The sequence below is a fragment of the Equus asinus genome, chromosome 30 (genome assembly GCF_041296235.1).
Source record: "Equus asinus isolate D_3611 breed Donkey chromosome 30, EquAss-T2T_v2, whole genome shotgun sequence".
Taxonomy (NCBI): Eukaryota; Metazoa; Chordata; class Mammalia; order Perissodactyla; family Equidae; genus Equus; species Equus asinus.
In genome coordinates, this window is record NC_091819.1 from 1,456,312 (window position 1) to 1,478,051 (window position 21,740).

The 21,740-nt window shown below is 55.7% G+C and overlaps 1 protein-coding gene across 5 annotated transcripts in view; it reads right to left on the reverse strand.

Annotated features, from left to right (window-relative positions):
* Positions 1-21,740, reverse strand: part of NAV1 (neuron navigator 1) — a 243,989-nt gene that overhangs the window by 170,581 nt on the left and 51,668 nt on the right. For all 5 annotated transcript variants that reach the window (XM_044762899.2, XM_044762897.2, XM_070501451.1 and 2 more), the window contains exons 2-3: positions 4,874-5,627; positions 451-557 (exon numbers count right to left, since the gene is read on the reverse strand). In XM_044762899.2, coding sequence (XP_044618834.2) covers positions 451-557; positions 4,874-5,595 — 829 coding nt within the window. In that variant the 5' untranslated portion in view covers positions 5,596-5,627. The remainder of the gene's footprint in view (positions 1-450; positions 558-4,873; positions 5,628-21,740) is intronic.

Below are 21,740 nucleotides of genomic sequence, written 5' to 3' on the forward strand. Positions count from 1 at the left end.
CTGAGGCTCAGTTAACAGTACTGTGTACATCAAGAAGGTGACACCAGTGGGAGCACCCTGTTGAGAGGCGTCCCAGGAGAGGACAGTTGGCCAGATGGCTCCAGACCGCCTCCCTAGTGCCCAGCATCTTCCCCGTTAATCTAGGCTTGGGACCTCTGCCTCCTGGCTTTCACTGATGGCCTCAGTGATTCCCTCAATGGAGCGCTGGATAAACAGGGCACCCACGGCCGCTTCCCTCTCCTGGCCCTGAAGTGCTCCTGGATTGGACGGACCACTCCTGGGTTGAGCCAAGCAGGGCAAAAACGCACAGTGCAGTTCATAGGCAGACATCTCCTTGTTAACAGGGGGCTTGTTTACCTGGGTCACTGCTTCTTCCATGTGGGCAATGGGGAGGGTTCTAGTCTGGGACCTCCCCACCCCAAGAGGAAGTCTTCACCCCATGGTACTCACCCACGCAGGAGAAGCTCTCCTCAGGCCCACCAAGGGGGCCAGAGCAGCCGTCCAGGGCCCAGCTGTCCTGGGGGAGGGGGCCGGCTTCCTCCTGGTCTGGCTGCAACCTGTGGGACAGAGAAGGGGTGGTCACTCAGGGCAGAGGTCATCCTGGCCTCGAAGTCTCTCCATGGGGCTGAGGAACCTCCCTGGAGCCTGGTTCTTCTCCTCTGCTGGTGCCTTGCACCCCTGTGGGCTGGGCACTCCCACTGGGCACATGCATGTGTGTGCACTCCAGCAGATGCAGGCCTTCTGGGCAAGTCAGGCTAGGACTAGGGGTTGGGGGGCCCCAAGGGAAGTGGGATGGCTGAAGCCAGACGCCCTTTGGTGTCTCACCCAGGCTCAGGAAGTGAATCACCCACAGGGCAGAGGGACCCCGCAGTAACTCCAGCCCTTGGGTTGTTTGTCCTGCCACGGTCCCTGCCCTCTGGATGTGCATATATGTACAGCCACGTGCATACACACGGGGAAGAACTCCCTCTGAAGCTGAGATCACCAATTCCTTATGAGAGCTCCCGGGCACACAGGCCCCCTTGGGCTTGCTCACGGTCCAGGCAGCAAGGAGGGCAGGGAAGACGGAGGGGCCGGCTCAGCTGGGGTCACAGTGGCTCCTGGGAGGATAAGTCCACGCAGGGCCAGTTGTGGAAGTAGGATGGAAGGGTGAGGTCTCCGGGCACCAGCTCCCGAGTGCACACAGCCCTCTGAGCACAACCCCAACCGTGCAGTCGCTCCCAGGAACAAAGGCTGTGGGAGCCTTATTACAGGCAATTACCCCGAGCTCCGGGAGCTGGCCCGCCCACCCGTCCGCCCGCTGTCTCCAGCTAAATGGACCCTTTGGCAGCTTGGCAGCAGCGGGAGGGGAGGGCTGTGCAGGCAGGAGGGGAAACTGATGCTGGTCCTGGGGAGGGGGCTGGGCCGGGGGACCCTGGGAGTCTCTGGGGCAGCTGAGATTGGTCGTCCTCTCTCTCCAGTTCTTGTCTCAACACTCAGATGTGGGACTCTGGGCTCAGCTCTGCTATTAACTCGCTGGGTAAGGCAGAGCAAGTCTCTTCTCCCCTCTGGTCTCATTTCCACTGTGGAGTGGAAGGGAGGTCTCCAGGCCCAGACGGGTCTGACAACCAAGGGCTGCGAGAGGCTCTTTCGAAGCCGTGCAGGTGGGGTGGAGCTCCTGGGTGTGTGCAGGCCCCTCAGCTGGGTGCTGGGGATGGGGCAGGGGAGAGTCTACGTCATCTTGCCCTGTGGGGTGCTCAGGATGATGGGGTTGTTCCCTGCACACTCCCGCCAACTCAGTGTCAGCCCAGATACACGCGGGTCAAGGGGACAAAGGAACACTGGAGCTGGTTGCTTTCTTGAGAGAAATGAGTATAGATTTGGGTTTTTGAAGTCAGGGATGCAACTTGTGGGTGAGAAAGTCAGAGGACGTTCTACTGGAGAGAGGGAACTCCAGGTAATGCATAAATGTTCCGCTGAATAACGTCATATACGTGAGGGGGCAAGCGCCACCTGACCCACGGCAGGTGGCAAGAACCAGTCTTAGGAATCGTGGGCTGTCATGTTATCATCATCGTGGTGCACAGCGAGGGAGGCTGCGTCGGCCGTGTGGCCAAGACTCCGGCCGCAGGAACACCGAGGAGGCAGCCTTCGTCCCTCCAAACTCAGTTGGCTCTACACCGCCACCTCCACCTGCCTCCAGCTCCCCAGACACGGCCAGGCCTCCGTGTCTCCCCTCACTTCCCAGCCTGAAATGGCCAGTACCAGCCACGCTGGATGGCAGTTGAACCAGAGAGCAGAAAACCGTGAGCCTGATGCTCCTGACACCGTTAACAGAACCTGTCAGGGAGGGAAAGCCCCGGGGCAGCTGGAAACAGGGAGCAGCCACGGTGGTGGGGCTGCCCCGGCTGCTTCCCGGGGAGCAGAGGTGAACGAGGTGGCAGCTCTGATGGAACCAGGCATGTGAGACCAGAGCATCAGGGAGCAGATGGAAGGGTCCAGGGAATGGGGGCTCCAGGAGATAAATGCCACCGGGAAGGACCGCCCCCAGAGCCTTGGAGAGAGATGCCAATGGAGGATGGGGCAGGGAAAAGATGGCTGGCGGTTCACTCCCTGTAGAAGCAGGGCGGGCAGGAGTAGAGACGCGGAGCGAAGCTGGAGCTTTGCAGAAGCCAAGGTGCCGGGTGGGGGTGCAGATGTCCATGAAAACAGGATTCTGTGACTTCCAGAGAGCAGATGGCACCACCTTGGCTATGAAACTTGCAAGGGTAGCCCAGCCTGGACCGTGGCCCAATCGCCCGTGGCAGCAGCTCCGGGCCCCGCAGGGTATGCTGGGCTCACGTCCAGGTGCCTGCAGCGCCTGGGGGTGTCCTTGGTCCTAATCTTCCCTTGCCCGAAGCATGACCCTACCCGCCACCCTAACCCAGGCCTGAGACGGGCGGGGCTAAGAGGGGGGATGGTGGAGAAAATCCCCAGCGAGCTGCCGGGTGAGACAGATTTCCACTTCTGTATAAAACGCACACACGGAATAAACGCTCGCTGAGCGGAGGGAGCGCGGTGCTGTGTAGGCTCCACTGAAACGTGCGGAGCAAAAGATCTGACCTCTGGAGAATGTCAGATTCTAAACACACCGGGGACCTGCAGGGTAGATCACGTAAACTCTTCAACCATTTAACATGCACTTTCCCCCAAAGACTGGGTTCAAAATGAAGGCAATCAGGTAGGAGAAGAAAGTCAAGGAGTCAGCAGGCCAACCGTTTAGTAACTGGAAAAGCATCTGGAAAGTAACTGGAAAAGCCCATTCCAGGCAGGGTCCGCCCTGCGCTTCTGCTTCTGCAGTTTTCTCAGCTGCTTGAGAGTCGAAGTCGAGAACGTCATGAGGGCCCTAAAGGAGTTGCCCCTTGGGAAGAGGAACATGGGAGCACTGTGAGGGCAGGACAGCTGTCAGAGAGATGCTCCAAGAGGCAGGGATCAGCCAGGGAGAAGTCCCTTTGGTCATGGACCCAGCTAGAATTCCCGCCATGACGGGAAGCTCACTACCGTACAGGCAATTGGTAAACCTCTATCATTGTTGGAAAGTTCTTCCTACCGAGCTTCAGATGTGTCTCAAACTAACTTCCAACCACCGTGATGCTGACTCAGTTCTTTGGAGCTGCCCCCGGTAAATCTAATTCATCTCACAAGGTGACAGCCCTTCAGATACTGGAAAACGGCTCTCAGACGCTCTCAGCCTTCCTCATCCAAGGTGAAAGGCTCCAGGTCCTTTAATCATTCTTACAGCACCTTGCCAGGCTCCCTCGCCCACCTGTCAGTCTTTCTCTAATGTGTTTTTGTGCATTTACGTGGTGTTCGTAGTGGAATGTAATGCTCCGAACGTGGGCTGACCATACACAGAAGGCAGTGGCACCATGAACTTCCCTGTGCCGGACCCCACAGACTTCCACTCTTGGCTCCTGGTGGTTCCCGACCCACCGCCCGCCACGCTCTGCCACTCAGAGCCCCCAGCGTCCAGGGAACGATGTACAAGCTTCTCTGTACCCCAAAGGTGAGTAAATTTCTCCTCACATTAGCAAAGAAAAACCCAGCAAGTTAAGGTGGGCAGGAAGGGACTTTGGCATACGAGCACTTCTAAACTGTGTAATCCTCAGTAATTAAGGTTTAGTTTACTTAATGTGGCCATTTTAGTAAAGACATACATTTTTATGAAAAGAGCATAGTTGACGGAAGAGTTTCTCTCTGCGCTCAACCTGCCCTGTCTGAAGAAAGCTAGAGAGACAAGCTTGGTGACCACGTGGGTATGCACGGTGGCCCCACCACCGCCAATGGTGGCCACCCCCACCTGACCATTTAAGGAGCATCATTGATGACCCTGGATGTGCAGGGCACGCAGACAGATATGCATAAGGCAATATGGGAAGCGGAGAGAGAGAATGACAGACAGACACAAGGTATTGTGGGAGCACCAAGGAGGAGTGAGGACTTTGGTCCCCAGGAACGGAAGGCTCAGTGCCCATGACAACAAGTCAAACCCACAGAGGTGGCAAACGTCCCAGATGAATTGGGTAAGACTGACAAACCTGCTTATGCCAATACCCTAATACTCTGTCTTTGAGGGCAGGAGAGATGGACGTTTTAGGGGCACCCTCCTTATGGGACTCTCTTGTGGAGTCCCTAGAATTGAGAAAGACCACAGCTGGGATCCGGGTCCCCTTTTTTTGTTCCCAATCCCATCTCAGCTCTCCAAACCCCCTGCCTGACTTCCTCTATCCCCTGGGGTCCTCTGGTCTCCACCAGCCACTCATCATCCAGGCCCCTCTCCCTCAGGGCTTGCCCCTGGCTCCCAGCTGCATGCCTCCCGTGCCCCCTCCGCCCCCTGCCTGCTGCCCCCACTCACCTGTACTGGAAAGGGGCCACCGTGGCTGTGACTGGCTGACTTTGCTGATGCACGGAGGAGAAGCTGATGGCCCCGGGGCCTGGGGAAGGTCGCTTGCTCTGCACTGGGCTGCAGATTGGGGACAGAACCCCTGAGACTGCCCTGGCATCAGGCTCCAGAGACCTGGAGACCCCAGAACTTCTGTAGTTTGTGTCTCCTTGACCTTTTCCTGGATGGTTGGGAGCCTTTCGACCTTCAGGAGCCCCTGGTATTTGGGTTTCTCCACGCGTGCTGGTCCGGGATGGGCTCCTGCCCCGGGTCTGGTGGGTTGGAATCCCTTCCTGGGCCACCTTCTTCTTTCTCGGGGTTCCCTGTGTGTCGCCAACTCTTCTGGACCCAGCCCAGCTGGAGAGGGCTGCTTTTGGGGTTGCCCTGGGGCTGCTCCATGGTGAGCTGGAGAGGCCTTCACCACCCTGGGCCGACTCTCTCACGGCCCCAGAAGCCCTGGGGGAGCCTCTCCCCTGAGAGGCCTTAGGAGAGGAGCTTCTGGAGGGGCCTCCAGGCTTGCCCAGTCTTGCGGAGGCTGCTCGCTGGGGGCTCAGGGCCAGGCCGGCCTGGCGCGGCCGCAGCTGGGGAGAGGCGCCCGGGGTGTGGATCCCAGTCTGGGAAGCCGCTCGCGGCACGGGGATGGAAGAGGCATAGTGCGGGCGGCTGGCAGAGTTCAAATTGGCCATCCCATTCATGGTCAGCAAGGCCGGCGATGCCGACGACTGCCCTGCGGAGGGAGGAGAGAGAAGAAGACCGTGAGACACTGTCCAAGCTTCTGGCCCCGAGTGTACAGACGTGAAGCGGGTGGGGGGAGCCTCCAGCACCCAGCCGGGGCATCAGGACTTCTGGGTTGGCATGCTGACTCTGTCACCGGCCACCTGCGCGGCTCTGGGCAAACCTCTCTGCTCTGGAGGCTGTGGCAAGGCTCCCAGGCAAGCACAGATGTGCAGGTGACGTGAAGTGTAAGGGGCTGTACAAATGGGCTCATTGGACATTCCTTGATTCTGATCCTGTCCATTGATGGGGACAGACTCTCCCTCGCACAGCCCCTCCCTCCCAGACCTTTCATGGGACCCGGAGTCTAGGATGTTCCGCCCATGATGAACCAACTTCCTTCTGTCCTCAGCCTTCTCTCTGCACGTCCCTTCCACTCGCCGCTTCACCGGACACCTGGCTCTCCCCAGAGTCCGTCCCCAGTGGATGTAATCTTCTTCCAGATCCCATAAGGCCCAGAGACAGGACAGCCCATCACGTCCCCACAAGTCGTAAACTTGTAAGCCTCCCCCCGAGGCCCCTGCCACCTGGCTCATCCCATCCGCTGGTCCTCCTCTTTGATGCCATCTCTCCTGGTCCCTCCCCACTGCCCACCCCCCTCGGTCATTGGAGATTCGGGCACCCGGCTCATCGTCTTCCTTCCTACCCACCTCCTGCCTTGGCAACACTGACCTCCGCCACCCGCTTCTCGAGTCTCAGAGACTGAGTCCCACCTTCAGATCAAGGTGGACCCCTCTATGCACTCCCTGTCCCCAGCACTCGACCCCTTCTCGTCCAACCTTGATCGTTAATTATGCCGCGTCTCTCCCGTATCCTCACCCTCTCCTCCTCTCCCAGCTTTCCCCTCCCCACCTTGTTAATTAATGAATTAATTGATCTATTAATCACTTTCGTCTCAGAGGGAATTTGAAGCAGTTTACGAAGACACAAGCAATCAATTCCACACAGAGGAAAGAGCTCAGTGTAGAAAATGAAGCCATAAAAGAATCGGCCACACACGTGAAGGAATGTTTCCATAATTTTGTTGTGGGAAAGGCCTTTACAAGCACCACATCACAGCAGAAATGGTCAAGGAAACACGGATAGCTCTGAATGCATAAACATTAAAATACCTGTATGGACAGAAAAAGCCCTTTTGAAAGGTTCAACCCATCAACAAACAATAAAACTACTGCAGTGTATATGAGAGACCAGGAGTTAACACTTTCAATACAGAAACTCCATCAAGGCAGCAACAAAACCCAAAAATCCCATAGAAGCAAGGGCGGAAGGCTTGAACAAGAAATACACAAAAGAATAAATACAATTGGCCAAAACGTAACAAAACAGAAGGCTTCATTAACATTGCAGAGATGCAAATTAAATGTCATCCTTTGTTGCTGTCGAATTTACTCTCTTTTGGAAAATGGTCACATGCAGGATGGGTAGATGGTGGAGTGGGGGCCTCAGGGCCTCTCACGGCGCTGTGGGCGTGGTGTAGGTCCAGAAATGCATCCGAGGGAGGAAATGAGGCAAGATGCGGGCCGAGGTGTTTGTACGAGGAAAACGCTCAAGCTGACTCCTGAGGGGAAAGGCATAGGGTGAAGATGGCGACCAAGGATGCATGGACAGAGACAAGACACCAAAGATGGCCGGTCGGCCCGAGACCACTGGGATGTCCGCTTGCTCACGGTGGGGAAACTGTCAGCACAGCCCGGATGGATTACGGCTGTTGCCGACCTTCGCTTGACCTTTGCCTCTGTGGTCCAGGACCAGTTAGAAGCTAAATGGTAAGGAGTCGGTGTCGACCCTCGGGCAGCGCTGGATCTACAGACCCACAGCTGGAAACGACTGTGAGAGTTGGGGCTCCTGGGACCACTCCACTGACAGATGGAACGATTTCCACAAGAAAGAGTGATCCCGTGACCCCTGCCTCCTTTCCTCTAATTTATCCTTTAACGACTTGATATGGTTACTGGATGAACTGGAACAACCCACCTCCTCCAACAGAGAAGGACGCAAAGCGCGTGTGTTCAGGGAACCCAACCAGCTCACTTGCACCCAACCAGCTCACCTGCACCCTTCCAGCTCACCTGCACCCAACCAGCTCACCTGCACCCTTCCAGCTCACCTGCACCCAACCAGCTCACCTGCACCCTTCCAGCTCACCTGCACCCTTCCAGCTCACCTGCACCCAACCGGCTCACCTGCACCCAACCAGCTCACTGCACCCTTCCAGATAACCTGCACCCTTCCAGTGGACCCCCATTGCCTAGACCTACAGGACCAGGTCCAAGGCCAGCCTGGCTCCTGCTTCCTCCCCATCCAGCTCATGCCACTCCCTGCCCGCCCACGAAGCCAGGCTGAAAGGACACTGAGTTGCCCTCCGCCTGCCCACAGTCCCCCATGCAGGGCCCTGTCCCCAGCCCCAGCATGCCAAGGACTGCCCCACAGGAGGGCCTGGGGAGAACTTCATACAGGGATTTCATACCCGCAGCTGTGAGAAATTCGGTAAATTGCTGAACCTCTCCAAGCCCAGCCTGCACAAGGCGGGTAGGATAACACCTAGAAGGCAGTCAGTGGAGACAGAGGAGTCTTTAAAGAGACAAGAAGAGAACCCCAGGCTCTAGCCTGGCTCAGGACCCGTCAACAGAATCCTCCCCCAGCAGAGGGGAGGGTGGATTTGCTTTGTCATCATCCTCCTGTGTACACACCCCACCCTACTAGTATCAGCGACGTGCATCTCCGGTGATGTGAGCAGGACCAGAGCACTCCTCTGGGCCCTGAGCTGCTGACCTTGGCCTCCGGCACAGAGCTGGGCCCTGCGCTGACCAGCCGAGCTAACCAGCTGACCACCCAGGAGAAGGGCCTCGGACCACTGACCCACTGCAGCCACACCCCTGAGACTTCAGCGTTCCCAGGTTCGATCCCCAGCACTGGCCCGATTTCCAGCCAAGAGAGCCAGAGGCCAGGCTGCTTCTAGTTTACTTGCTAGCTTTACTGGACCATCATTTTTACAAAAGCTCAATGGGAAGAGGATTTAAAAGCATTCCTGTCGTAGTTCCCAGAGCCCCTGGAGCTCAGAGTGGAGCTGGGAGTGGAAGCAAGGAGCCCATTTCTTTCTTATGTGAGTGTGAGCGTGAGTGTGTGTGTGCGTGTGTGGTCCACCAGATCCCCTTGTCCTAAACTTGCTCTCTTTGTTCCTGAGCCTTCCAGTGCCCTGATCCGGAATTCACTTAACCTCAGTGAACAGGGTCAAAAAGACGGCCTCAAGCGTCCTCTGTCTCCGTCCTCCATGAGCGACATCAGGGAGCAGTGCTCCCCGCTACAAAGCTCGTTGCACTGATGACAGGCTCCCCTGCAGGACCCCCGTGCTCAGCACCCACACACCTGGGTTGAGCACCTTCCCTGTGCCAGGTCCTCTGCGGGTGCTGCGGCAATCGCAGTGGCCGAGCCCCAGGTTCTGCTCTCCAGGAGCTAATGATCTGGAGGGAAGAACATACACACACCTCCCAAGCACATGGCGGAGTGTCAAGAGACCAAACAGAGTGGCAAGGGGATGCATGTGAGTTGCCGCCTGTGCATGAGGCAGCATCCAGGAAGGCTTCAAGGAAGAGGCAGCAGCAGGTTTGGGGTTGGGGGTTTGGGGCCCGGGGAGCAGTGGGTTTGATGATTGAGCTCCTGTCAGTGCTCCAGTAGAGCCCCTGCTCTCCAGAGAGACTCTGCGTGTACTGGTTGGGGCCTGAATGCCTAAGTCCAGAGCTTGGACCTGCTGTTTGCTGGGGGTGTGACCTCAGGCAAAGTCCACGGTCTCTGAGTTTCCCCATCTGTAAAATGAGGCTGAGACCAAGACCCACCTGTAGGGTTGCCTTGACCATTAAATTAGCTGACGAATTCGAAGTGCTTAGAACAGCACCCGGCTCACACCAAGGGCCCAGCAGGTGCCGTTATTACGATCACAAGGACACAGAGCCTTCCTTGTCAGGTGTCCCTCCATCCAGGTGCCCAGGGATGGAGGCTGAGCTGCTAGGTTCCCCTGGAGCCTCCAGCAAAGCAAAGAGGGATCAGAGTACCTGCCAGGCTCCCATCACAGGCCTGCAGCATCAACAGGAAAAACACCATCCATGCCGCATATGATAACACCAACTGCCCAGCCATGGAAGGGGAGGCAACTGGACGCTTGGAAAACGTGTGATGGAAAGAGTAAAGGCTTTCGGGTCAGGAAGAGCTGGCTTCAAATCGTGGCTCTGCCACTTCTTGCTGTGTGGCTTTAGATAAGTTATTGGACTTCTCTGCAACGAGCAGTTTTGTAAAGAGTGAATGAGAGACTAAAGGGACGACGCCTAGCACGTGCCCGACACACAGTAGGTGCTCCAGAAATGGCGGAATTATGCTAAGGAGAGCAGCTGCCCCTCTTCCCAGAAGGGAAGGAGACAAATTCAGACACAGAGTGGGACAGTCTGGCAGATGGCAGGTGAGTCAAGAGGCTGGTGGCTTCCAGGGTGAGGCGGCACAGTCGCAGCCCTGAACGTGGTGTGCAACCCCCGCCCAACACACACTTGCACCGCGCCCCACTCCTCCCGCTCCAGCCTACGCCCCACCGTCTGCTCTCTCAGCCCCTCCCAGGTGCTTTATTTATTTTTACGTCCAACACTTTTTGGTTGCATTTGCTGACGGCACGCCAGCACCGTTCTGAGCGCTCCACCTATTAACTTGCAGTTGCCCCGTGAGTTGGTGCTACTGTCATTCCCACGCCACAGGCGAGGACACCAAAGCACAGAGAGGCTCAGCAACTCGCTCGTGATCACACAGCTGGGAAGCAGCAGAGCCAAGACAGGACCCGGACCGGTCCAGCTCCAGCCTGCGCCTGGAACTGCCCTGCTCGACCTGCAGCCTGAACCCAGGCCTCCCCCCCACCAACTCCCTTCATAGCCGGGCAGTATTTTGGGCCTATAAATATTTCACTGTCGCTCAGAAGGCGGTGAGAGCTGAAGCTGCAGCTCCCTCGGATCTGCGGGGTGGGCGGGATGAGGGGAGGGCGGGCGGGCAGGGTGCGGGGGTCCCCCCCCCCGGGTCTGCAGGGTGCTGGGGTCCCCCGGTCTGAAGGCGGCCGCGCCCTTCCGCCCTGGAGCTCCCGCAGCACGCGGGGCGGGGCCGTGGTGCTGATGGAACAGCTCCTCCCGCGGAGGCCCTTAAAGGCGCCGCCTGCGCGTTTCGTGGATGCTGTTAGGATGCCCAATTCAAAAAGGTCAGAACTTTTTTTTTCCTTTTAAAGATTGGCACCTGAGCTAACATCTGTTGCCAATCTTTTCTTTCGTCGTCTTCTTCTTCTTCCCAAAGCCCCCCGGTACATAGTTGTATATTCTCGTTGTAGGTCCCTCTGGTTGTGCCGTGTGGAACCCCGGCTGAGCATAGCATCGTGAGCGGTGCCAAGTCCACGCCCAGGATCCGAACCCTCGAAACCCTAGCCATCGAAACGGAGCTCGAGAACTTAAACCACTCAGCCACGGGGCAGCCCCAAAGAGGTCAGAACGTTTTAACCACAGCATCAGCATCGAGAGGCTGGGATGCTTAAAAAAAGAAAGAAGGAAAAAATGCAAAAAAAAAGAGGAAAAGTCTGGGAGGTGGGACGCCTGGGTGTCAGTCTCATGATTCCATGGTGGGCTGAGCGACTTTGGGCAAATTATTTATCTTCCCTGGTGTGTTGTTTACCACCTGCGAAACAGGGGGGAAAATCTTGGCCTCTCAGGAAGAGGGCGAGAAAAACACTGGACTCGTCCACGGTAAAGGGCTGGAGTGTGTCTGCGCACAGGCTGTGACGCACAGACACCGCACAGCACTGCAGTGGTGAGGAACACAGGCCTGGGAGCCAGAGCTCCCCACCCCCAACTGGCCTCCATGCCCATCTTCCTCACCATCTCCCCCTCCACACACAGCGTAAAGTGGGCTGCACGGCCTCCTGGCATGGGGTCCTAAGCAAGTCATTTAACCTCCTGGGCCTGATTCCTCAACTGTAAAATAGGGATAATAATAGCAATACCAATCTTGTATAGTTGTTATAAAAAATAAGTGAGTTATTATAGGAAAATCACTTAAGACAGTGCCTGGCCCCTAAAAATCACTGAATAAGTGCCAATTACTATTAAGTCAGACAGACCACCAGCCAGCATTTATCTCCCTCTCTGCTCCACTCGGGTTTCCCACCAGCACTTGTATCACCCATTGCAGTCAGAATAACACAAACACTGTCGCCAGCTTGTTTCCATCCAACCTGACTCTCGATTTCCTCCTTGGAGTGTGAATAGAACAGCCAGTTCATATGGGATTGGGGAAGGCTGGGCAGGAAAAGTTAGATGAGTTTGCACAATGAACTGTGCCCTAGGTTAGTAAGAGAGATGGGGAGACTCTCCTTAGGGAGACCCTTCCGCAGTCGAGGCACCCCTGACACTGTGAGGATGGCTCAGGGCAACTTGTCCAGAGGCAGGAGGTAGGCCAAATGACCCTCAAGGGTCCAGAAGCCACAGATGGGACTCCTGGATGCAGACAGGCGTCCTTGCAAGCTGCCTTACTCCCCCCACCACATAGTTTCTTCCGCCCGTGAATCCTGGCCAGTTCCTCCCAGGGTCAAACCTCAGAGTGGGCCTCACTTCTGGTTGGAGGTCATCTGGTCCCTGGAGGCTGAACCACCCTAGGGAACAGAGAGCTGTGTCCTCTGATGTCACAGCAAAGAGCTGACTTGTGCTGTCACGTCCCTCAGACAAATACCACATATATAGTAACCCACACAGACATGCATCTGCTCACTCGCAGCCATCCACTGACACAAACACACACAACCACACACAGATATACACATACCCGTATCCACACCCTCACACCCACTTCCACCCACTCACTCACACCCATCCACTGACACACATGCATACACGCACATGCACACATCTCTTGTTTCAGTCTGTGCCCACTCTCCCTGTTCCTTGCTGTCCCTTCCCTTTGGCCCCTTTCCCATCCAGCCCAGGAGTGAGGAGGTACTCTGTCCTCCCATCCTTGTCCATTTCAGGGGCTCCAGGCTCCCCAGCAGTGTGCTCACGGGCTTTCCCTGGGAAAATGGGCCCCCCACCCCCACCATGTGTACACAGCTTCCATTTAACATTTGTGAGTTAGAGACTTTGTGACTACAGCTCACACGGGGAGCTAGGAATGAGGCATAAAGGCAAACAAGGACACCGAGGACATTCCCCGGTGAGGAATGGCAGTGTCTTGGGAGACTCCTGGCGTGGTGCTTTCCCCGACACCACACAAGACCCCAAGACTGGGCCTCGTGGGGAGGGTCCCAGGGCTGAGGACAGGACCACTGCAGCCATTTACTAAATGTTGCTCCTTCTTGCCCAGCCTGTGATCCCTGCCAATTTCTCAGGACAGAGATGAAGGAAGATCCGAGATGGGGGCGCACAGCAGAGAGGATTTGAGGCCACCGCCTTTCCCAAGCTCTTGGCCAGTAGACCCTGCCTTGGGCTCCAGCAAACCAGCGGGGGGCCATTCAGCTGGGCCTGGTCCTTGGCAGAGAAGGCGATCACCCAGTCAGGGCTGAGAGAAGGACAGGACTGGAGCCAGCAGCGCTGCCACGTCAGGCTGGGCCTGGACAGAATGGGCAGGGCATTGGCAGGAACCAGGCAAACTGGGGTCTGCGGGCTGGGACTTGGCGGCGGGGCGGGATGGGGGCGGCTCGGTACTCCCAGCGCCCGCCTGGCTGGCCCCTGGCTCAGAGTGGGGATTAGGATTGTCCATGAGGAGGGGGACTCATTGCCCTCCCCGTCTCCACCCCCCGAGCCCAGGGCTCTGCCAACACCCTCAGGAATCTCTTTAGCCTTAAAGCTATAAAATAGTCTCTCTGGCCAGAGGGCCACATGTTCTTATGGAGGAAAGATGTGACCGGCCATGATAATCTCAGAGGTAGATGCCAGTTTCCTGGCACTTACAGGAAGCGATAAGGCTGGTGCCAAGACTCTACCTGCCACGTCCAGCCCAGTGCCCTCTCCCGGGAGAGCTTCTGAATGCCGTACCCCCCAGACTTGGCATTCCCAGAGCAACTCCATCACTCTGCTTTCCAGAGTGTCCCCCGACCCCAGGCCTGTTCTGGCTAAGTCCAGGCTCTAGGCAGGACATGGATAGATCTCAAACACCCTGGGTAGAGTTGGACGCTCACTGCGTTCCTCCAACACGTCTCTCAGAATCTCCCATCCCATCTCTCTAGGCTGGAAGTTCCTGCAAATGTCCAACCTCCATTCCTTTTGCTAAGAATCAAGTTGACTTCCTGGTTCTCCATCGGGGGGGGGGGGGGGTGCTGTTTCTCACAGCCTCTGGCCTCTAGAGAAGGGAGTTTTGAGCTCCAGGGAGGGGCCCCAGAGCCATCCAGCTGAAGATTTGTGCTCTGTCAGCATCTTGGCAGTTTCCGCTGATTTGATCCATACAAACGGCTCCACTGTCAGTATCCTTGGTTCCTTTTCAATTAGCCAAGAGAAATGATTTAGTGCTAATGAAAATCAATGGTTTACACTGTCCCACAAATCTCGGGGGCTGGAAGCCTCAGTTATAAATACCTCCCAGGAAGTTGAGCTGCCGTGGGGAGCACGTGCAGCCACACACAGCTTCTGTCTGCTCAGCACACCTCCTGCTCCACAGCCTCAGCTCCAGACCCACTCTGGGTGCTCCCAGCAGGTGGCATGCCCTCCTGTGACACAGAAAAGGGCCTGGAGTTGTAAACCACAAAAGAACGATGCCCAGGCCCCTGGGCAGCTGCCCCAAAGACGTCCATGGTGCACCCCCATCTTATTCTCTCTCCCTTTCCGTGTGTGCATCTCTCTCATTACTTCCTCCAGGCCAGAGTTACGAGAGGTCTGGCTTGCCAAGCAATAGCTTAGATTCCAGATGGGCCCTGGAGCTGACGAATGTGGGAGGAGCGGGAGTAAGTAGAGCCTTGGCGGGGGAGGGGGGCGGAGCTGGAGCCTGCGTAGATCCCCAGGCAGCTAGCCAGATGACCATGTCTCCCACCAGACTTGTCAGCTCATCTTTCTCACATTCTCTTCATTATTAGTTTTCTCCCTCAACTTAAAGTCTCCAAAGTTCTCCCACGGATGGTTTTTCCAGGCAGGCAGATGGAGGAGGCATCACTCAGAAAGACCCTCATGCTCCCCAGGCCCCAAGTCCAGGGCCTCTGGGCTGGTGGGGGGGAGGCCGGTTCCTTGGGCCTGGGGGAGGAGGGGTCTGGGGATTCTGGACGGCGGCTCTGAAAGGCCTCCGGGTCAGCCACTCTGTCACTTGCAGGGTGAGGGCAGGTGCCCTGCCTGGGACCCACAGCCTGGCTCTCGGAGAGCACTGGACTCTCCGTCTGCCGGCAGACCCATCAGTGAGACTGGGCTGAGAGGCGCAGCCCCGACCTCCCGCCAGGTGAGTCGCACGAGGCTGGCCACAGCAGCAATCAGCTCTGCCATCCCCGGAGACCTCAGGATGCTGCAGGCAGAGAGGACAGCCTCCCCACCCAACGGTGCTGGGAACACTGGGCAGACACATGCAAAAGAATGAAAGTGGACCACTCTCTGACGCCATACACAAAAATTAACTCAAACTAGATTAAAGACTTGAATGTAAGACCTGAAACCATAAAACTCCTGCAAGGAAACATAGACAGTACGTGCTTGGACATCGGTCTGAGCACTTATCTTTTTGAATATGTCTCCTCAGGCGGGGGAAATGAAAGAAAAATAATCAAATGGGACTACATCAAACTAAAAAGCTTCTGCACAGCAAAGGAAACAATCAACAAAACGAAAAGACAACCTGCCGATTGGGAGAAGATATTTGCAAACCATATATCAGATAAGGGGTTAATATCCAAAATATACAAAGAACTCATACAGCTCAACAACAACAAAACAACCTGATTAAAAAATGGGGAGAGAATCTGAACAGACATTTTCCCGAAGAAGACATACAGATGGCCAACAGGCAGATGAAAAGATGTTCAACATCACTAATTGTTAGGGAAATGCAAATCAAAACTACAGTGAGATTTCACCTGACACCCGTCAGAATGGCTATAATTAACGAGACAAAAAATAACAAATGTTGGGGAGGGTGTGGAGAGAAGGGAACCCTCGTATACTGCTGGTGGGAGTGCAAACTGGTGCAGCCACTATGGAAAACAGTATGGAGATTGCTGAAAAAAAGTAAAAATAAAAATACCATACAACCCAGCTATGCTATTTCTGGATATTTATCCAAAGAATATGAAATCACCAATTCAAAAAGATACATGCGCCCCTACGTTCATCGCAGCATTATTCACAATAGCTAAGACTTGGAAGAAACCCAAGTGCCCATCAGTGGATGAATGGATAAAGACGATGTGATACATACAATGGAATACTATCCGGCCATAAAAAAAAGAGGAAATTGTGCCATTTGAGACAACATGGATGGACCTTATGGGTATGAAGCTAAGTAAAATAAGTCAGATGGAGAAAGGCAATTACACCGTACAACGTCACTCATATGTGGAAGATAAACAAACACATAGATAAGGAAAACAGATTGGTGGTTACCAGAGGCAAAGGGGGTGGGAGGAAGGTGGTGGGATAAAGGGGGACATGTGTACAGTGATGAATGGCAACTAGACTTTTGGTGGTGAACACGATGCAGCCTAGACAGAAGTCGAAATGTAATGATGTACACCTGGAATTGATATAGTGTTATAAACCAGTGTCACCTCAATAAAAGAATTTAATTCTCAATAAAATCGACAAACACTAAAAAGAGAACATGAACGTGTGAGGGGTGGGGTGGGGGTAAGAGGCTTGAGCTGGGAGTTTGGGGCCAGGCCCAACAGTTGACAGCAGCCCAGGAGTCAGACCACCGGAGGGACCCCCAGGGCTAAGCATCCCCGGGGGTTTTTTCATCTCTAGGCCTCAGTTTTACCGTCTGAAAGTGGGCGAGCGATTCCAGCAGGAAAGGGCAGTCAAGCCGTGTCGCCTCCCCCACCCCAGGGCACTGGGGAGAGCAGCGTCGCCTGTGTGTCTCAGCAAAGCCGAGCTCCCCGTCCTGCTGGCCCCACCTGCCTCCCTCGGAGCCGAGCCAACCCCCTGCTTGGGCCCTCATTCCTGCCAGGACGGTGCCGCTGAGCCAGGACAAGCCCCGTCGGCAGCAGCCCATTCGTGTGGGAGTCACGCACAGAGCAGAGGCCCGGCCTGGCTGCTGCCCCAGGCCCCGGTGCCAGGCCTCGGGAGAGAAGGCTCCCCTCCCCCAGCCGACCCCAATCCCAGCAAAAGGGTCCCACGAGCTGAGGCTCCCAGAGCACAGCTCTCCAAGGCCCAGGGTCCCGCCACACCCAGGAGGCTGACGGATAAGCTCACGAGACCCGCGTCAGCTGAGGCTGGGAGGCACCTCCTTGTCCCCTCCCATGGTGCTGGGCAGGCCCAGGAGTGTAACAGCCCAACCCTGCCTTCACGGGGGCCCCACTCAGTTACTATCCTGTGACCCCCGGCATGAGCTCTGAGCAGCCTCGCCTCTGCCTGGAAGGCTTACAGGAGGTTGGCCCAGGGCTGCCCAACAAGCAGAGCTTGGGCGACAGGGCCCCCGAGGTGGGAGGTGTGGGCATCTGCAGGTTCAGACGGGAAACCCACAAGCCGTGGGGACCAGCCCCACGCCCACCCCTCACCTGCCCCGATTGACAGCACTAACTTTCTGTACCTTTTTGGGGGTGTTGTTCAGGGTCTGGTTCTGCTATGTATAAACTGTGTGGTTTTGGCAAAGCTACTTAAACTCTCCAAGCTTTGGTTGTTTCATCTGAAAAATGAGGGTGCCTACATCATGGAGTCGCTGTAAAGATGGAATGAGACAATGTGTGTCTTCGTCCGTGTGGGCTGCTTTACGGAACACCACAGCTTGAGGGGCTTATAAATAACAGGACTTTATTCCTCACGGTTCTGGAGGCTGGAAGTCCAAGACCAAGGTGCCTGCAGATCCCGTGTCAGGTGAGAACCTGTTTTCTGGTTCACAGACGCCATCTTCTCGCTGTCCTCACGGAGGAAGGGGAGGGAGCTCCCTGGGGTCTCCTTTCTATGGGCACTAATCCCATTCAGGGGGGCTCCACCCTCCTGACATAATCACTTACCAAGGACCCCACCTCCACATATCAGCACCTCGGGCGTTAGGATTTCAACATATGAATTTTGGGGACACAAACATTGTCTACAACAGTGTGAAAAACGCTTAGCACAGGAGGCCATGAGAAGCGCTCAATAAAGAGTAGTTCTTGTTATAAAAATAATAGTATGTTCACTAGAAAAGACTTCGGTGATCCAGAAACATACAAAGAAGACAAAGTCCACCGCCTGTCTAGCATTCTCACGTGTGCTGGCTTTTCCCCGGCTTCCTGCTATTCACACGCACACACATGTATATCATAAAATTGTGAAGATGCTATACACATATTTTATCTTTTCACTTACTATGTGTTGAGCATGTTTACTTTTCATTTAAAAATCTTCAAAAATTTTTCACAAACATACTTTTTAGTGGACAATAAACTATTATGCAAACGTGCTACACAGAGATGGCTTCACCGTTCCACCACCACCAGCCACTTAGGCTGTTCCCGGTTTCCTGGGCTTACGGATGACACTGCGATGAACGTCCACACAAGGTTTCCTTGACCCTCGATTATTCCTCCGGCCACGTTCTTCGAAGCGGAATCACGGGGTCCCAGGGGAGAGTCATATAAAGACTCTCGGTCACACACTGCAGACGGCTGTTCAGAAAGATTCAACGACTCGTTCGCCCTCCGATGGTGTCTGACTCGCTGCATCCTCCTCAGGGTTAGGATCAGGCATCTGCGCCCAGTTCAGAGCAGGCGCAGCCCCTGCTGGGGGCCCGGGCCTCCATTTGGCCACAGAAGCCAAGAGTTTAACAATATTCTTGAATAGTCAGGCCAAGCAGGGGCCAAGCTGGAGGCAGGGATGTTGGGGTGGCCCCACCGCGGCTCCTGGGCTCCCTCCCCACTGGACGTAGAAAAGAACTAACGAACTCTTCTACTTTGGGGGTTGAAGTTAGGGGTTAGGAGGAACTTTCCGTCCACGGAGAGCATTAAATACCGGGACTGGGGCCTCTCTGGTTCTTCTGCATTGGAGGCTTGGTGGGGTGGAGAATGCTCAGGGCCGGGCGCACAGACGGGACGACAGGATGACCCTCGGCCTTAGGAGTCCTCCAAGTACACAGCGGTGCCATCGAGGAAAGTGCCGGGGAAATGGGGTGGTTGGGTGGGTTGGGTGAGTCCCTACAACAGCCAGGCCCTATCACCCTTGAGCCATAAATACAGCCCCAGCAGGCACGCCTGGCCCGCAGGAGAGGAGGTTTTGCGATGTGAAGGTCCTGGCCTCCCTGAGGGTCCTGGCGGTCCCCAGCACACGTGCAGGTGGGTAGATCTTAGGTGCTCTAATTGGCCCAGCCTTCTTCCCCTTTCTTCCCAGTCCTTCCTCCTTCTGAGACCATCACCTGCTTCCCCATCCTAGGGGGGTCCCGCAGCCACCGGGTGAACACCTGTCGGGCCCTCGGGGTCTGTGGCTGGAAGAGCCAGGGTCCCCTCTGTGAACAGCAACCCCGGCACCTGGAGAGCCAGTGCTGTCCTCACTTCCTCTCCCTCCTCCTCTTTCCCTCCTCTTCTCTGAAGGCTTCCTCCAGGCCTGTGGGGGGTTGCAGAGGCTGACGAGACCAACCACCGCCCGGAGCAGGACCAACCAGGGAGACCTCACAGGTCCACACAGACCCACAGTCCTTGGGCTGGAGCTGTGTGTCCACATCTTGTTTATGACACGCCCCCATCCCTCACCTCCTATCCTTGGCCTTAGCCCTTCCTTAAATGGTGCTGTTCAGATACACGCCCATCCATATCCTACTGAAAAATCCACGTCATCCAGGCTGTCTGCCTGAACTAACCCACAGAAAGGAGGCCATGGGACCCAGTCGCACTCTACCTGAACAAAAATGCCCGCAGCTGTCATCCTTGGCCCTTGCACGAATGTCCCTAAGCTAGTCAATATCCCCACATGCAGGTGGCCGGTCTCATGACTCGTTATCTCTTGAGGTTTGGGTTGAGGCTATTCACGACCCCCTCTGGAGGCCGTGAGAGCGAGCAAGTTACTGCCGGCAAAATTGCACACATGTCCTGAGATGCAGGGTCTCGCCACCTCCTCCCACCACCACCTAACTTTTCTCTCTCTCTTTCTGCCATACTTGTTGTCATGGAGATTCTAACACAATGGGGCAGGTAGGAAGCCTGTTGCCTGGCAACAAGATGCTGGAGGTGCAGGATTGGCTGCCGAGGTCTAAAGGAGCAGAAAGGATGATGAGGGAAGGTGGGAAAGTAGAGAAACACCCTGGGGGACACAAAGGCACAGGAGAGAAGCAGAGACAGGAGCAGGGCGGAGAGAGAAAACCGAAGCGAGTGCACGCAACCACCCGGGGCTGGGTCACCGCTGTGCCTGAGCCAGGAGGCCCTCAGTAAAAACAGCAGAGCAAAACAAACAGACATCAACCTATTTTCATAGCTGTGTTTATATTGTAGCAGGATGAATGGAGATTTGGACAAAAAGAAGTCCCTAAATATCAGAGTGGGAAAAATCTGTGGGAGACCCTACGGCCCCGTGGAAAGAGGTCAGGCTTTAGCGCAAGAACTTGAGTTTGAATTTCCGCTCTACCTGTTCCTGACGCGTGACTCCATCAAGTGACAGAAGCGCATTGAGCTTCTCATCCGTGAGGTGGGAACGGCAGCGTGTACCTCACAGGGCTGCTGCAAGAATAAATGCGACGATGCGATGGGTGCTGGCACATCGCGGGGGCTCAGCAAGCAGTCCACAGCATGGTTACTGTTGTTGGGCTGTGACCAACCATTCGTCATTGTCTCAATCACGGTTATTATGGCCAGAATTAAAAGGCTACTGTTCTCCATGTCCAGAGACCTGGCTCCCATCAGACTAACGCACCTGCTCTCTGAGACCTGGGCAAACTGTCAACCTCTCCAGGCCTCAGTTGCACATCTGCAAAATGGGGAGAACAATCTCTCCCTGAGGGTGTCATGAGGAGGATCACATTCACGCGGGTTGATAAAGAGCTTATCCCACCCCTGAGCACCCTGGGGACATCCTAGGTGCCAGGCGCTCCCACTCCTAAGTCCCGACCTGGGTCCACTCTCGGGAGCACAGACCCACAGGTCTGGGCTGGGGCCACTTTCAGCCTTCCTTCAAGGAAGGGAACGGCGCAAGGGTGCCTGGGTGCCCTTCCCAGCCCGCAAATCACATGTGACCGTGGAGACGACCGTGGAGACAGAAGGTAGCCCGTGCAAGACAAAGGCCCATCTTCCAGGCTAAGTTCCAAGCAAATTAATTTTGCCAAAACAATGACTTCTGCCCCAGAAGCCAAAGGCAGCTGGGGGGCTTAGAGTATTGCAGGAGACGGCACACAGCAGCCGCTTCTGTGTATTTCCCAGCGATGCAGCAATTCCGTGCTGGGACTACGAGAGGGCTGTTCAGGGATACGGGAGTCACCAAGTCCTAGAAGAAGAGATATTCAAGGGGCAGGACTGACCTCGGTGACCCCAGGCAGGTGGAACTTTGGCAAACTACTGGATGCCTCCCAGGAAAGCGACACCGTAAGATCCTTTGGGGCCCGTGAAGTTCAGGGAATTATTCTCGATGTCTAGCCTGAACCTTTCCTGCCGTCATCTTTAGTTCAGTCCTTCTGGCTCTGTCCTCAGAGAGCAATGTTACTGGCTGAGAAGACAGCCGGCTCCTCGCCGTGGGTTCCCACCAGGCCCGGGAGACAGCAGGAGCCCAGTGACTCACGCAGACACAGACGCTGGTGAGTTCAGCTGCCTCACCGTCTGCAGCGCTTCCCAGCTCCAGCCCCCCAACATTCGAGATCCCTCTGTGGTTTCGAAGCCGACTTTTCCAGTGTGATGCCATCAGGGCATCAGAGGGACGCTGGTACCATTTCTGCTTGGCCTGAGCCAGGCTCACCAGGCATCAGGATGGGAGAG